The sequence below is a fragment of the Quercus suber genome, unplaced genomic scaffold, assembly GCF_002906115.3.
Source record: "Quercus suber isolate HL8 unplaced genomic scaffold, Cork oak 2.0 scaffold_239, whole genome shotgun sequence".
NCBI lineage: Eukaryota > Viridiplantae > Streptophyta > Magnoliopsida > Fagales > Fagaceae > Quercus > Quercus suber.
This window is the reverse complement of record NW_027069696.1, coordinates 139,896-153,709: the sequence shown is the minus strand read 5'-3', so window position 1 is coordinate 153,709 and position 13,814 is coordinate 139,896. Positions and strand designations below refer to the sequence as shown.

Sequence of the window (13,814 nt, the reverse complement as noted above, 5' to 3'; positions counted from 1 at the left end):
AAGTTTGCCAATATAAGTTGGCTAAGATGGAAATTAACCATAATTTTCTAACTATATAGTTAGTAGACAATATTTTCAAACTATATTTTTTATTAACATCTCGAGTCTCTTAGACTCGATTTTGGCCTATAAATCAAGTCTCAAAGACTCGATTTTCATGGTCTAATCACATTTGATATGACATTTTTTTTCACGTGGTGCTCTAAAAATCGATTTATAAACTAAATTTTTTTTTAAAATTTTAAAGTCTTATGTGCGGTCTCACCTCACCAGATTAGATCAAATCAGAGAGAGAGAGAGAAAGAGCTCGTGCGGCCTGGGACTGATTTTTTCTGGCTTATTTTTTCTTCTTCAACCTTTTTTTTTTTTTTTTTCTTTTTTGGCTCTGATTTCTTTTTTGCTTCGACTATTGTTCTGTTATATCTGGGCTTATAAATTGAGTCTTAGAAACTCGATTTTCATGCGGATGCCATGTGAAAAAAGTGTCAACTCGGACCCGATCAAAACATGAAAATCGACCTTCAAAAACTCGATTTATAAGCCCTAAATCGAGTCTCTTAGGCTCGAAATGCTAGAAAAAAAATATAGTTTGAAAACATTGCCTAGTAACTATATAGTTAGAAAGTTATGCCCAGTTTCCCATTTTCTCCATATAACTTACTTTGTTTCTTTTTGTTTTCCTGTGCTAACTTCTGGAATGTATAGACCACAACTATAGCAGATTATCTATTCATTTATTTTAAATACAACTTTTTTAAATACAACTAATATAATTACATCACTTTAAACTTGTACACCTTTTGAAAGACAACAAAAGGAAGAAAACAGGCACATCTTTGTGGTAGAAGAGCAGTTGGTGTACAAGTCTTTTTTTTTTTTTTTTTTTTTCATCATTTTAGGTGGGACCCAATTTTAATATAAAAGTTATTAAAAAAATTGAGAGAAATACTAACGAATGCTCTTAAGACATTGGTTAATAATCCATTTAAAAAAAGTTTTTATGAAAAAAAAAAAATTAATGTTCTGACAGTTTTTTTTTTAATTTTTTATAAAATTAGTGTCAAAATTTTCTTAGAATAAATGATTAATCAATTCTCTAAAGGCACCCGTTAGACTGAACCAAAAAATAAAAGCTGCCGTGGGACTGGGAATTGAAGTTTACTTGGTTCAAGTTACTACACAATCCAATATGTAGAGAAATTGTTTGAGGACTTTTTAGTACAATTTACTAATATAATTTGAGGACTTTTTGGAAGTGGTCAAAATAAGACTTTTTAGTACAATTTACTAGTACAATTTGAGGACTTTTTGGAAGTGGTCAAAATAAGACTTTTAAAGGCAATTTACTAATATAATTTGAAGACCTTTTGAAAGTTCAGGGGGACGCTTGACGCCTTCCTTCTTGCTCCGCCCTGTTTATAGCGTTTGGATGAGGTAAAAAAGTGGAAGCATAAACAACTTTTTTTTTTTTTTTTTTTTTGGTTGAGGAGAAAATTAAGAGGATAGAAGAACTAATTTATAGAAATTTACTCTTATGCCCTTCTTATATTATATATAAGAAGTAATTTATTTTTAATAAAATATTACTTATCATTGATTAAAATTAATAAAATTATATTTTATAAAAATTAAAACATTATACATATGATTTTTTTTTTGGTTATTACATATTTATTACATTTTTTTTTGGGGTAAAACAATGGGAAAGAAATAGCACATAGATTGATATTGAACAAGCAAACAATGAAAGAAAAAAGAAAAAGAAAAAAGAGTAAATGAGAGAGAGAGAGAGACAGAGAGAGAGAGAGACCAACAAAGAAAGAATAAGATGAATTAGAACGTTACAACTCTGGGGCAAAAAAGTAAATGGAATGGTAGTAGCAAAATTAAGCGAGTTTTCTCTTTAAATCAGGAAGAAAGTGCTTGGACCCCACCAAGATCTTTCAAATTTTTCATTTCAACCAAACAACCTAAATGACCATTTTCTCTCCTCTATTTACTATCTCTCCTGTTTTCACTCCAACCAAACAAATCCTAAAACTACACGAATTTATCTTCTTTCTTCTTCTTCTTCTTCTTCTTCTTTTTATTTATTTATTTATTTGTTTTAAATTTTAACCCCTTTTATATCTTATTAAAGTAATTAAGTAAAATAATCCAAAATTTGTATTGGGAAATGAAAATAGGGTAACATTGGGAATCGACCAAATGGGTGGATTGTCTTTTTTATAATTTGGCACATAATAATTATTGTATTTTTATAAGTAATTTATATATAAAAAAAATACTTTTTGTTTAGTGCTTTTTTTAACATATATTATGAATTATAATTACATTTTTTTCTTAATTACAATGTAGAATCTTACGAGCATCAATTTAATTCCCTATCCCCTCTCGCTAATCCTAATAACCATGTTGTTACCTACTAAGGTAGGATGTTGGTAATCAAATGGAATATTAGTGGATAAATGATTTTCTCGCTGTGCAAGTTGAAAGTGATGTAACTAATAGTATTGATAATGAAACTTTCGTGCAACGACTTCAAAAAATAAAATCTTGTAGAAGGAAATCATAAAATTTCATGTATTTGCATGTGTGTTTTCCTGTTTGTAATCTTGATATATATATATATATATAGTATTTTATATTAAATATTGTTTAATTTAAGTTTCTGAATGACTATTTTGAAAAAAAAAAATTAATGGAGCCGTCACTTTCGACTTTAACAAATTATGAAAAAGATAATGACAAAATTAAATTGTATCCTTGTTGAAGCTTTTGGTTAGGATGAGTATAATATTTTCATAGTTTGCTTATTATGTATACTTACACATGTACTGAGGTAGTCTTTGACTTGGCCCCCAAATTTTTTTTATTATAAAAATATTAGTATATATTATATACATAGGTACTAATTTTAGCAATTTTGATCTATAAAATTACATTTTGCCCCCTTAACAATATCATTGATTCTTTTAAGAATATTGTTATATCCACAAACTTTTCTACAACATTTTTACAAACTGTTGAAAAAGCAAATTCTTAGTGATTCCCGTCTGGATCCACCACTAACACCACTTATTTACATACCAATAACCATTTATCATATTAGCAGTTTGTAAAAAAAAAAAAAAAAACTTGTAACTCTAGCATTTTCCTCATTTTAAAGACTATTAAAAAAAAAAAAAATCATAGATCTAAAATCTAAAACAAAACATATAAGTCCAATCAACCAATTTTACCCAACACAAACAATCCAACCCCTTAAAAAATTTTAAACAAAATAATTTTATCCTTATCTAGCAGCAGACACATGCAAAAAAAAAAAAAAAAAAAAAAAATCTTCTCTCAACGACTAAGCCAACATAACTAGCAGCACAACTGTTCCCCTAACTCTAAGTCCTAACTCCATCTTTGTATATACAACACAAAAATAAAAAGATAATTGCATAGGTATCAATTTATTAGATATTGCTATAGACTTTATTTTGAAGTCAACAATAAATCTTCGTGCATTATGGAATATACACTATCAATTGAAGGTGTAGTCTTCAGCTACACCTAAAAATGGACCCAACCATTCAAATCCTATGGGCCTTCAAAGGATACTTCGTCGCTCTGGTGAACTCATATAGCATATACATCTTCTAAGTTCTAACTATACTTTTTATAAAAAAATAAAATAAAAATAATAATTATTTTAGAAATTGTTTCAAATTATGGCCTATAATTACTCTTTCAAGTCTTTATCATCAAACAAAGACATGAGTTTAAGCCACAAACTCACTTTACCCTTAGCCAAATAAAAAAGATGACCCAACTTAGACATACCCCACTCATCAAATGAAGAGCTTCAAATGAGTGACAACGATTTCCCCTCAATAAGTAGCTACAGCTAGATCCATTCTTTGGACCAAACCATCACAAGAAATCATCAAAGTTAACTGTGATGAAGCATAGGTAACAACTGGTCTTATATCGCGATTGTGGCTAAAGTTTGGAGAGGGACACTAGTTTTTCTGATGTCGCGGAAGCCTAAAGAAGAGCACACACGATGCTCTCTTGATGAACAGAAACTAAACTGTTAGTTCCTAGGTAGTAAACCTCGAGTCCACGAGGGGTTCCTTGAATCCACAAGGTGATAGGTCTGGAATCCACCAGAGAATACAATAGACACAATTCTGAATTTTTATTGATAATAAACTATGAAAAACGTTTAAAGACTTAGAGGCCTATTTAAGGGCTCCTTAAAACTTGACATACAAGAAAATATAATCTAAAATAACTCCTAATTGATACCTAACCATAACAGGAACCAAATTTGATCTAAAAAGCATTAAATGCACCTAAAACAAGGAAATAAATCATCTAAACATAAAATAACGTTTTTTACATAAAAATACCAAAAATAATAAATTACAGTAATTAAATAGTAATTTGTGCCCTACATCAGACCCCTCCACTTGAAACAAACTCGTCCTCGAGTTCATCTTTGAAATCTGGAATCTCCCATGCCAAGAGAACAAATATGTTGAATACTTCATCTTCTTTGTCTTCTTGCCAAACTTGAAAGTCATTAATTGGGCAACTTGAACTTCTTCTCCCTTGATCTTCATGTAATTGACAATATTCACCAAATAAGAGTCAATGTTCAAATCAAATCTTTCCACCCCAATAAAATCAATAAACTTTGTTTCGGTGTCTTCCAATAAAATAATAGGAGTTTGAATGTTGCAATCATCTAACTTGATTTCATCGAGATCATTGACAACTTCCTCTATAATTTCTTCTTTAATGGTCTCTACTATCTCAACCTCAAGATCTTTCTCTATAATAGGGTCTTCATTAATCTCCTCCACAATCTTGATTTTAGGTTCTTTTTCTATAACAAACCTTCATTAATTTCCTCAAAAATCTCGATATTCTTTTCTTTGACGTCTCCATATTCTTCAAGAACAATATTTTCTTTAACATGTAATTCTTCCTTTAATGGTGGAATATTTGGCTCTTCAACATAATTCAAGTATGAACTCCTTGGCCAATAATAATCTTGTAATGTATACGACAAGATTTCTTCACAATCNGACTTCAAACGACTTCAAAAAATAAAATCTTGTAGAAGGAAATCATAAAATTTCATGTATTTGCATGTGTGTTTTCCTGTTTGTAATCTTGATATATATATATATATATAGTATTTTATATTAAATATTGTTTAATTTAAGTTTCTGAATGACTATTTTGAAAAAAAAAAATTAATGGAGCCGTCACTTTCGACTTTAACAAATTATGAAAAAGATAATGACAAAATTAAATTGTATCCTTGTTGAAGCTTTTGGTTAGGATGAGTATAATATTTTCATAGTTTGCTTATTATGTATACTTACACATGTACTGAGGTAGTCTTTGACTTGGCCCCCAAATTTTTTTTATTATAAAAATATTAGTATATATTATATACATAGGTACTAATTTTAGCAATTTTGATCTATAAAATTACATTTTGCCCCCTTAACAATATCATTGATTCTTTTAAGAATATTGTTATATCCACAAACTTTTCTACAACATTTTTACAAACTGTTGAAAAAGCAAATTCTTAGTGATTCCCGTCTGGATCCACCACTAACACCACTTATTTACATACCAATAACCATTTATCATATTAGCAGTTTGTAAAAAAAAAAAAAAAAACTTGTAACTCTAGCATTTTCCTCATTTTAAAGACTATTAAAAAAAAAAAAAATCATAGATCTAAAATCTAAAACAAAACATATAAGTCCAATCAACCAATTTTACCCAACACAAACAATCCAACCCCTTAAAAAATTTTAAACAAAATAATTTTATCCTTATCTAGCAGCAGACACATGCAAAAAAAAAAAAAAAAAAAAAAAATCTTCTCTCAACGACTAAGCCAACATAACTAGCAGCACAACTGTTCCCCTAACTCTAAGTCCTAACTCCATCTTTGTATATACAACACAAAAATAAAAAGATAATTGCATAGGTATCAATTTATTAGATATTGCTATAGACTTTATTTTGAAGTCAACAATAAATCTTCGTGCATTATGGAATATACACTATCAATTGAAGGTGTAGTCTTCAGCTACACCTAAAAATGGACCCAACCATTCAAATCCTATGGGCCTTCAAAGGATACTTCGTCGCTCTGGTGAACTCATATAGCATATACATCTTCTAAGTTCTAACTATACTTTTTATAAAAAAATAAAATAAAAATAATAATTATTTTAGAAATTGTTTCAAATTATGGCCTATAATTACTCTTTCAAGTCTTTATCATCAAACAAAGACATGAGTTTAAGCCACAAACTCACTTTACCCTTAGCCAAATAAAAAAGATGACCCAACTTAGACATACCCCACTCATCAAATGAAGAGCTTCAAATGAGTGACAACGATTTCCCCTCAATAAGTAGCTACAGCTAGATCCATTCTTTGGACCAAACCATCACAAGAAATCATCAAAGTTAACTGTGATGAAGCATAGGTAACAACTGGTCTTATATCGCGATTGTGGCTAAAGTTTGGAGAGGGACACTAGTTTTTCTGATGTCGCGGAAGCCTAAAGAAGAGCACACACGATGCTCTCTTGATAGAACAGAAACTAAACTGTTAGTTCCTAGGTAGTAAACCTCGAGTCCACGAGGGGTTCCTTGAATCCACAAGGTGATAGGTCTGGAATCCACCAGAGAATACAATAGACACAATTCTGAATTTTTATTGATAATAAACTATGAAAAACGTTTAAAGACTTAGAGGCCTATTTAAGGGCTCCTTAAAACTTGACATACAAGAAAATATAATCTAAAATAACTCCTAATTGATACCTAACCATAACAGGAACCAAATTTGATCTAAAAAGCATTAAATGCACCTAAAACAAGGAAATAAATCATCTAAACATAAAATAACGTTTTTTACATAAAAATACCAAAAATAATAAATTACAGTAATTAAATAGTAATTTGTGCCCTACATCAGACCCCTCCACTTGAAACAAACTCGTCCTCGAGTTCATCTTTGAAATCTGGAATCTCCCATGCCAAGAGAACAAATATGTTGAATACTTCATCTTCTTTGTCTTCTTGCCAAACTTGAAAGTCATTAATTGGGCAACTTGAACTTCTTCTCCCTTGATCTTCATGTAATTGACAATATTCACCAAATAAGAGTCAATGTTCAAATCAAATCTTTCCACCCCAATAAAATCAATAAACTTTGTTTCGGTGTCTTCCAATAAAATAATAGGAGTTTGAATGTTGCAATCATCTAACTTGATTTCATCGAGATCATTGACAACTTCCTCTATAATTTCTTCTTTAATGGTCTCTACTATCTCAACCTCAAGATCTTTCTCTATAATAGGGTCTTCATTAATCTCCTCCACAATCTTGATTTTAGGTTCTTTTTCTATAACAAACCTTCATTAATTTCCTCAAAAATCTCGATATTCTTTTCTTTGACGTCTCCATATTCTTCAAGAACAATATTTTCTTTAACATGTAATTCTTCCTTTAATGGTGGAATATTTGGCTCTTCAACATAATTCAAGTATGAACTCCTTGGCCAATAATAATCTTGTATTGTATACGACAAGATTTCTTCACAATCCAAAGGATAAAATTTGATAGCAAGCATCTTTTTCATCCTTGGCCACGATCGAGTTTTATCTTTACCTTGTCGAATTCTATCATATTGTACTTGTTCCCACCAACGTAAGGCATACTTACTAAGTTTATACAAAGCAAGTCCAACTTTTCTCTCATAACAAATATTCTCATAATCAAATAAATCTTCTAGATCAAGTAACCAATCAAGAAAATCTTCTTTTAAAAAATAACCATTAAAACTTGCAATTCTCTTATAAGGTCTATATGAAATTTGCTTACCAATAGGTTGCCCGTGAGTTATGTCTCCGCTGCAGTTATCCCTATTGTTCCAATTCTTCAACGGCGCCATCCTAGCATAGATATTTGTGAGTGCTTGTTGTACGTCACGTAATACTTGCTAAGTTATTCGTCGTTGTTGTGGTGGTGGTTACCGTCTCGCTGGTTAGCAATCAGACCAGGGTAAGTCAAGGTTCTGATACCAACTGATGTCGCGGAAGCCTAAAGAAGAGCACACACGATGCTCTCTTGATGGAACAGAAACTAAACTGTTAGTTCCTAGGTAGTAAACCTCGAGTCCACGAGGGGTTCCTTGAATCCACAAGGTGATAGGTCTGGAATCCACCAGAGAATACAATAGACACAAGTCTGAATTTTTATTGATAATAAACTATGAAAAACGTTTAAAGACTTAGAAGCCTATTTAAGGGCTAAGGTGATAGGTCTGGAATCCACCAGAGAATACAATAGACACAAGTCTGAATTTTTATTGATAATAAACTATGAAAAACGTTTAAAGACTTAGAGGCCTATTTAAGGGCTCCTTAAAACTTGACATACAAGAAAATATAATCTAAAATAACTCCTAATTGATACCTAACCATAACAGGAACCAAATTTGACCTAAAAAAGCATTAAATGCACCTAAAAACAAGGAAATAAATCATCTAAACCTAAAATAACGTTTTTTACATAAAAATATCAAAAATAATAAATTACAGTAATTAAATAGTAATTTGTGTCCTATATCATTTTCCCTTGCTAAACAATCAAAATCCACAATCCTAGTTCAAGCAAAACCAGAGACGATAAATTGGGTGACTCATCAAGTCGTGAATTGTAACATTGATGCTACTATTATTAAGAGTGATTCTAAGATATGTGTAGATAGGGGCGGAGCGCGGGGGGGGGGGGGGTGGTGTTGTGAGAGGAGGCAATTGCCCCCTGGCCTGCACAAAAAACACCTTAACTTATACTTACTACAACATCCTACCTATTTTATTTTTGGGTAAAAAAAGCAGTGCCTATCCAATTAGATAATTGAACATTAATCAAAACTATATCCCTTAACTGCTGAGGAATTTCACCTAAACAAAAGCTTTCTTCACTCACACTTCATTAAAAATTTGGCTAATTTAAATGCCATTCTGTTTGTTGGTCTTGAAATAGAGCATAGCGTCTAATTTCTAAATAAACCAAGAGTGCTTTCATGCCCTCAGTCCTCCACTAACATGCCTTGCACAAAAGCTTCATGTGTATCATAAGCTATCACTAAAAGATGAAGTATATTATTCAATTACCAGCAACTTTGACGAAACTTGGACTATGGAGATTTAATAATCTAGGCATAGTGGAGTTATAAATGCCCAGCGATGATTTCTAATGGGTTTATTTTTGGTTTGAGTGTTATAGAGTGTAGCAAATATAAAATTATTGGCTTGACACGGAAGCATAGTGTTGTAATATCATGCATGTAACCATGTTGCTAGGATTTTTTTTTTTTTTTTGATGGGAATGTTGCTAGGAATTTGAAGCTAACTATATAATAAATATTATATTATAGATTTTTGAAAAGTAAAAGTTTATTGTTAATAAAATAATTTGAGCATTTTATAAGTCTTCATTAATCAAAATTACATAAAATTGCACATCATTTCATTCATAACTCCATTTTTTTACTTTGAAAATTGATGCTCATGTGAGCAAAAGTCTTTCACTTTCACTTTTTCTTGTGTGTGTTTGTTTCTCCCAATAAAGTGATAAAAGCTAAATAGATAAATACAAAAAAATGAATATACTTTCTTTTCGTGAAAGTTAAAAAAAAAAAAAAAAATAATTTCATTAAAATGTTATTTAATATTCAAATGAATAAATTTTGATTTTTCAAATTTGTGTCAAAATATTCACAATGTGCATAATTGTGAGTTATTTATAAATTCCACACAACCAACCCCCCACCACCACCCCCAAAAACTTAAATCCTAACTCCGCCAGATGCTCTTACAAAGCCTAACATTGCAGATCCTTGGAGGGTAACAGTTCTAACTCAAGATACCTTAAAACTTTCTTCCTTAACCAGTAAAATTCAGTTTAAGTGGACCCCTAGAGAATCTAATAGAGCTGCTCCCGTATTAGATACTTGGTCTCCTAATAACAATTTCTCTGGTTGTTTTGTATTGGGTGCTTCTCCCTCTGTTTTTTGCAAATGTTATTGAGCAGAAGGCCTAGAATTTCCTTTTGTGCTTTATTATAGTCTTTTCTCAGTTAATTATCAAAAGAGAAAAAAAATCCCCTCAATAATAACACCAAAATAATAAATAAACACATTATCATTTCTGCATTTCAATTATTTCGTTTGATGTACTAGTGTAGTGCCATAGAAACATTTTTAGTGAAAATTTATTAAATGCAGCTGTAGACTTTATTTCCAAATAACAATATCATAATCATGGTCTCGTAGACCTAACCATTCAAAGCCTTGGAGATAAGTGGGCATTGAGAGGATTCTTCATCACCATGGTGAACTCAGCTTCTCTGACAAATCAACCTCATCACCATCAACAACTTTCCACTCAAAATTTCAAACCAAATTGGCCACAAAATACTCCAAATGAAGTATTGCCAAACCAGAAGCAGGACAGATCCTCCTCCCCGCACCAAATGGCATCATCTTAATCTCTCTGCTTCCAGTTATATCAAACGCTTCTTCTCCACCATCATCACCACTCAAGAATCTCTCAGGCTTAAACTCCATAGGATCTTCCCAAACCCTCGAGTCCCACCCCATTTCTGCCACCATGAAATTCAAAGTAACATTCTTTGGGACGAAATACCCATCCAAAACCACATCCTCAGTCACAGCATGTGGCAACACAAAATGCCCAGGTGGGTGTCTCCTTAAACCCTCCAAAACCACTGCTTTCAAATAAGGAATCTTATTCAAATCCTCTTCTTTCACATCCTTTTCTCCATCACCAACAACCCTTTTAATCTCCACTAAAAGCCTCTCTTGGATTTGTGGGTATTTCACCATATTCGCCATAATCCACTCCAATGCTGTTGACGTAGTATCCGTACCCGCGTCTAGAAACTCTGAACACAAATTAACCATTTCCTTATCTTCAAGCTTCCTCTTTTCCTCTGGCAATTCCAAATCCAACAACGTGTCCACATACAACACAACAAACTCATCGTCATTTTCTTTGCCTTCTTTCATTTTACTCTGTCTTTCTTGCTTCACTTACCTCCTTGCTTTAATCAAAGGAATTAACTCATCATCTTGTTTTCTCCAAAGTTTAAACAACTCTTCCCAACGCTTACGAAATAAAATCCTTCCAATACTGGGGAAAAAATTGAGTCTAGCAAACCGACCAGAGCTCAAAAGCAAGCGACGTTCAACCTCTTCGATTTTCTTAATCTGGGTTTCACAGAGTTTGTCTCCGAAACACATAAGAACCAACAAACAAAACATGGAGTATTGGAAATGGTCTTTAACAACGGATTCAGTGTTGGGACGAAGGCGATTGAGGAGAATATCCAAGACCCACTTGCGCGCGTGAGAGTAAGATTTCATGCGCGAAGGGTGGAGAATCTCTGAAGTGAGATTACGACGAAAGAGTCGCCATGTGGGACCATAAGAAGCAGAGTTAATCTTGTGTTTGTTGCTAGATACGGTCACAGCCTGTGGGTGGAGGAGCTGGGCGGTCAGCGAAAACTGCACTGTTTTGAATAAGAGTTTTGTGTGCGAGAGAGTGGTTGGCAACGAAGATAGCTGGGCTGAAGCCTGTGTAAATGGTGATGATGGGTGGTCCACACTTGGCATGGAGTTTGCGGAGGGCTTGTACCGTTTCGAAGAAGGGTCTGTTGATCCATTGGAAGTTGCTCAGTATTGGGATGTATATGGGTCCTGGAGGTAGCTTATTTTGATTATCAGGAACTTTGTTGAAAAGGAGGGATTTGAGGAGGGCTGAGATATAGAGAGGGATGACGATGATGAACCACACTTCCACGTTTGATTGAATAGGAGCTAAAAGACAACCTTAGTCCTTATATACATAGGTGGACGAGGACAAAAGAGGAACAAGAAAATTAGGAAAAATTCTTACATGCCCTGAAATAATATTCTCCCCTCTCACTTGAGAGGTGGACCTATACATAAGATACATGTGTCCACCTATCATGTAAGAAAGAGATGATGACCCGGTTTGGAGAGCACTACTTTTCACTTAATTCAGCGTTCCACGTTTTGCACTGGGACCTATGCGCACGAAAGCTAGAGAGGAAACGCAAGTGAGAAAACGCAAGTTTTCAGTGGAGCACACCGTTTCATTAAACTCTCTCTACGCACCATTTCATTAAGTTTTCTACGCGTGTTGCAAGAGCTGAAACAAATATCTCCACAAGCCTCTTCTTGCGCGTATTGTTCATGGATTTAGCTGATTTGGGAACTCTTGCGCGTACTGTTCATCACAGAAGCTGAGAATCAACTCTGATCAAAACGGTGCGTTGCCTCTCAACGACTAATTCCAATCTCCTCAAGCTTCCTGATTTTTCTTTCAAACTACCGTGGCAGAAATGCCTTCAATCCCCTTCAATGCTGTGTCCGAACCATCTTTAATGTCTTGCACCTACCCACCAACCACGAAGTTATCAAAACAGAGCACAGCAATTGATGAACACAAACCCATTACGTGGAATTTACAGAAAAGATCCCCTCTGTTCAACAAACGCTCAAGCTCACAAGCTTCTCTCCGCTTGGGACATCGTTGCCACCACTGTCGGTGTCTGCATTCATAGGTAAGTGATTTTATCTTTCATGCTCTCTCATCTGTGCTTGTCCATGAGGCTTCATCAATTTGTGGTTTTTTGTATTCAATAATGTTTGCATGTGGTTTTTTTGTGTTCAACAACGTTTGTTGTGGTTCTTTGTTGTGTTTTCCATGAGTGTAGTATGTGGGTTTCTTTATCCTTCGTGTAATGCCATTGGTTCTCTGTTGTATTTGGATATATGTGAGTCTACTTTGCATTTGTCATGTGGGCATGCCTAACTGATTATTGATATGCACCTGAAGTGTTTGTTGAAATGCCTCAATAATATATGAGTATAGGAAGTTGTAGGAAAAATGGTTAAGCAGAAGAAATCGATGGACAGTGGTAGTAAAGGTGAAAGAGCTGATTGGAAAGACCCTAAGGAACTAGAAGCGTTTTGTCGGTTCTGTGCTGTGCAAGTCATGAACGGCCAGAGGAAGGCCACCGAATTTTTGTCCAAAATTGGGGTGAATGAAGTGATTCGGCAGTTGGGTGAGATGGGAAAAGTGGTGACTTGGGTGCAAATTAAAAACAAATGGGATAATCTGAGAAAAAGGTGGAAGACTTATAACAAGTGTATGAACAATGAGACTGGGTTGGGTTATGATGCTGGAACTGGGATATTTGACACACCTGATGAGTGGTGGAACCGAAAAATTGCGGTTAGTTCTGATTAATACATATATAATTGTGAAAAACTTACTGTCCCAAACTATATTCTCTTGTGTTCTAACTACTAATTGTCCACATGTAGGCATGTCCTGATGCAAAAACCTTTAAAATGTATGGTTTGCCAAATCGTGACCTATTGAACATCATGTTTAGAGGCACGGTTGCAACGGGGAGAAATGCATTCTGCACGAGTGGTCCAATACCAACGGAAACCAACGAAGGGTCTGGGGACTCCGCTGATAGCGTAGAATTTGTTGACCCCCAATGTGAACCCGTTGTGAATGTTGACGCAATGGAGGTTGAAGGTCCATCATTGTCGAGGGCAGGACCAGCAGTGAATAAGGGAAAAGGCTTGGCAACTAGTGTCGACATTTTCAAGCCAATTTCCAAGAAACCAAAAAAAAAAAAAAAAAAAAA

General features: G+C 33.6%; 1 protein-coding gene and 1 pseudogene across 1 annotated transcript in view; one reads left to right on the top strand and one right to left on the bottom strand.

The window, feature by feature from the left end:
• Positions 1-10,250: 10,250 nt before the first annotated feature.
• On the bottom strand, positions 10,251-11,955 carry LOC112026439 (cytochrome P450 89A2-like; annotated as a pseudogene).
• Positions 11,956-12,184: 229 nt separating this feature from the next.
• The window catches only part of LOC112001455 (L10-interacting MYB domain-containing protein), a 2,509-nt gene continuing 879 nt past the window's right edge, over positions 12,185-13,814 (top strand). Inside the window, exons 1-2 of the mRNA XM_065780535.1 lie at positions 12,185-13,387; positions 13,480-13,775. Of these exons, the coding sequence (XP_065636607.1) occupies positions 13,040-13,387; positions 13,480-13,775 (644 nt within the window). The 5' untranslated portion in view covers positions 12,185-13,039. The remainder of the gene's footprint in view (positions 13,388-13,479; positions 13,776-13,814) is intronic.